This window comes from Jatropha curcas, chromosome 1, assembly GCF_041381405.1.
Source record: "Jatropha curcas cultivar XTBG-Jc1 chromosome 1, XTBG_Jcur_1.0, whole genome shotgun sequence".
Taxonomy (NCBI): Eukaryota; Viridiplantae; Streptophyta; class Magnoliopsida; order Malpighiales; family Euphorbiaceae; genus Jatropha; species Jatropha curcas.
Genome location: NC_143151.1, coordinates 24256368 through 24258095, shown reverse-complemented (window position 1 = coordinate 24258095; position 1728 = coordinate 24256368). Strand labels below are relative to the sequence as shown.

The following is a 1728-nucleotide window of genomic DNA, read 5'->3' as shown; positions in this document are numbered from 1 at the left end:
AGTCACATTGAAGTATGTGAGAACGCAAGATCAAGTTGTTGACATTTTCACGAAGCCGCTCAAATATGACGTGTTCAACCAATTGGGAGCATTGTTGGGAGTAACAGATAATTAAGTTTACGGGGGAGTATTGGAATATAAAAATTAAAATAATTAAACTTAATTAAATAAAATAGAAGAGGAGAAGAAGAGACGTATCCAAAACAAAGCTCACATGGAAGTTTGGACAAATTCACATGGTAATGTTTTTCTCATAATTATTTTGTATCTGTTGGCAAAATAATTCAAAAGGAAACTATGGACATGATGCATCCACGTAAATGGTTGAAAATTTGTAGCAAATAAGATGTTTAGTTGGAACATGTGGCAGGAAACAAAAGATTATATTTGTGGTGTGCATTCTATTTCAAGCCCTATAAATATTGGCAGAAACTTGTATTCCATATATGAGTGAAATATAGAATAAAAGTGTAATATTTTCAGAAGTAATATTAATTTTCATTGAGTGTTGTACTTATGATTTTTTTTTTTTTAATTAAAGTCCTAATTAGTCCAACAAAGTGGTATCAGAGCGTATGGATTTGTACTAGTTGCTGTTAAATTTATAGCTCATCTAGTGAACCAGCAAGTGGCTCATGAGATTATTGCTCTAGAACTCCTTGCTGTTTTGCTCGAGAATCCCATTGATGACAGTGTTGAGGTAGCTGTGGTCTTTGTCACGGAGTGTGGATTCATACTCCAGGATGTGTCACCAAAAGGCCCTGATGGAGCTTTTGAACGATTTCGTGGAATTCTTCATGAGGGAGAAATTGACAAGCGGGTGCAATTTTTGATTGAAGGCCTGTTTGCCATTAGAAAAGCCAAATTTCAGGGGTATCCTGCGATTCATCCAGAGTTCGACCTTGTGGAGTTGGAAGACCAGCTAACACATGAGATATCGCTTCAAGAGGACATAGATCCTGAGATCAATCTTAATATCTTCAAACCAGATCCAAATTTCCTTGAGAATGAGAAACACTATAAAGAATTAAGGAAAAGCATCCTTGGTGAGGAGTCTGAGGATGAAGAAGGCTCTGATACCTCTTTGTTGGACTACTTAGGACTTTAATTAAACAAAAAAAAAAATCATAAGCACAACACTCAATGAAAATTAATATTACTTCTGAAAATACTACACATTTATTCTATATTTCACTCATATATGGAATACAAGTTTCTGCCAATATTATAGGGCTTGAAATAGAATGCACACTACAAATATAATCTTTTGTTTCCTGCCACATGTTCCAACTAAACATCTTATTTGCCATAAATTTTCAACCATTTACGTGGATGCATCATGTCTATAGTTTCCCTTTGAATTATTTTGCCAACACATACAAAACAATTATGAGAAAAACATTACCATGTGAATTTGTCCAAACTTCCATGTGAGCTTTGTCTTGGATACGTGTCTTCTTCTCCTCTTTGTTGGACTAATTAGGACTTTAATTTTAAAAAAAAAATCATAAGCATAACACTCAATGAAAATTAATATTACTTTTGAAAATACTACACTTTTATTCTATATTTCACTCATATATGGAATACAAGTTTCTGCCAATATTTATAGGGCTTGAAATAGAATGCACACCACAAATATTATCTTTTGTTTCCTGCCACATGTTCCAACTAAACATCTTATTTGCCACAAATTTTCAACCATTTACGTGGATGCATCATGTCCAT

At 33.7% G+C, this 1728-nt stretch overlaps 1 protein-coding gene across 1 annotated transcript; it reads left to right on the top strand.

Moving 5' to 3' along the window:
* The first annotated feature begins 214 nt into the window (after positions 1-214).
* LOC149499202 (uncharacterized) lies at positions 215-1343 on the top strand. Its single transcript, XM_089722185.1, has 2 exons — positions 215-239; positions 552-1343. Exons 1-2 carry the CDS (start codon positions 215-217, stop codon positions 1106-1108), a joined length of 582 nt encoding a protein of 193 aa, XP_089578311.1. The 3' UTR covers positions 1109-1343.
* Positions 1344-1728: the final 385 nt, after the last annotated feature.

Bases quoted from the DNA above. Each gene is read 5' to 3' on its own strand.
- LOC149499202 (XM_089722185.1), top strand. From the start codon at position 215: ATGGAAGTTTGGACAAATTCACATG. The intron at 240-551 runs GTAATGTTTTTC...AGTCCTAATTAG, and splicing joins AGTTTGGACAAATTCACATG to TCCAACAAAGTGGTATCAGA.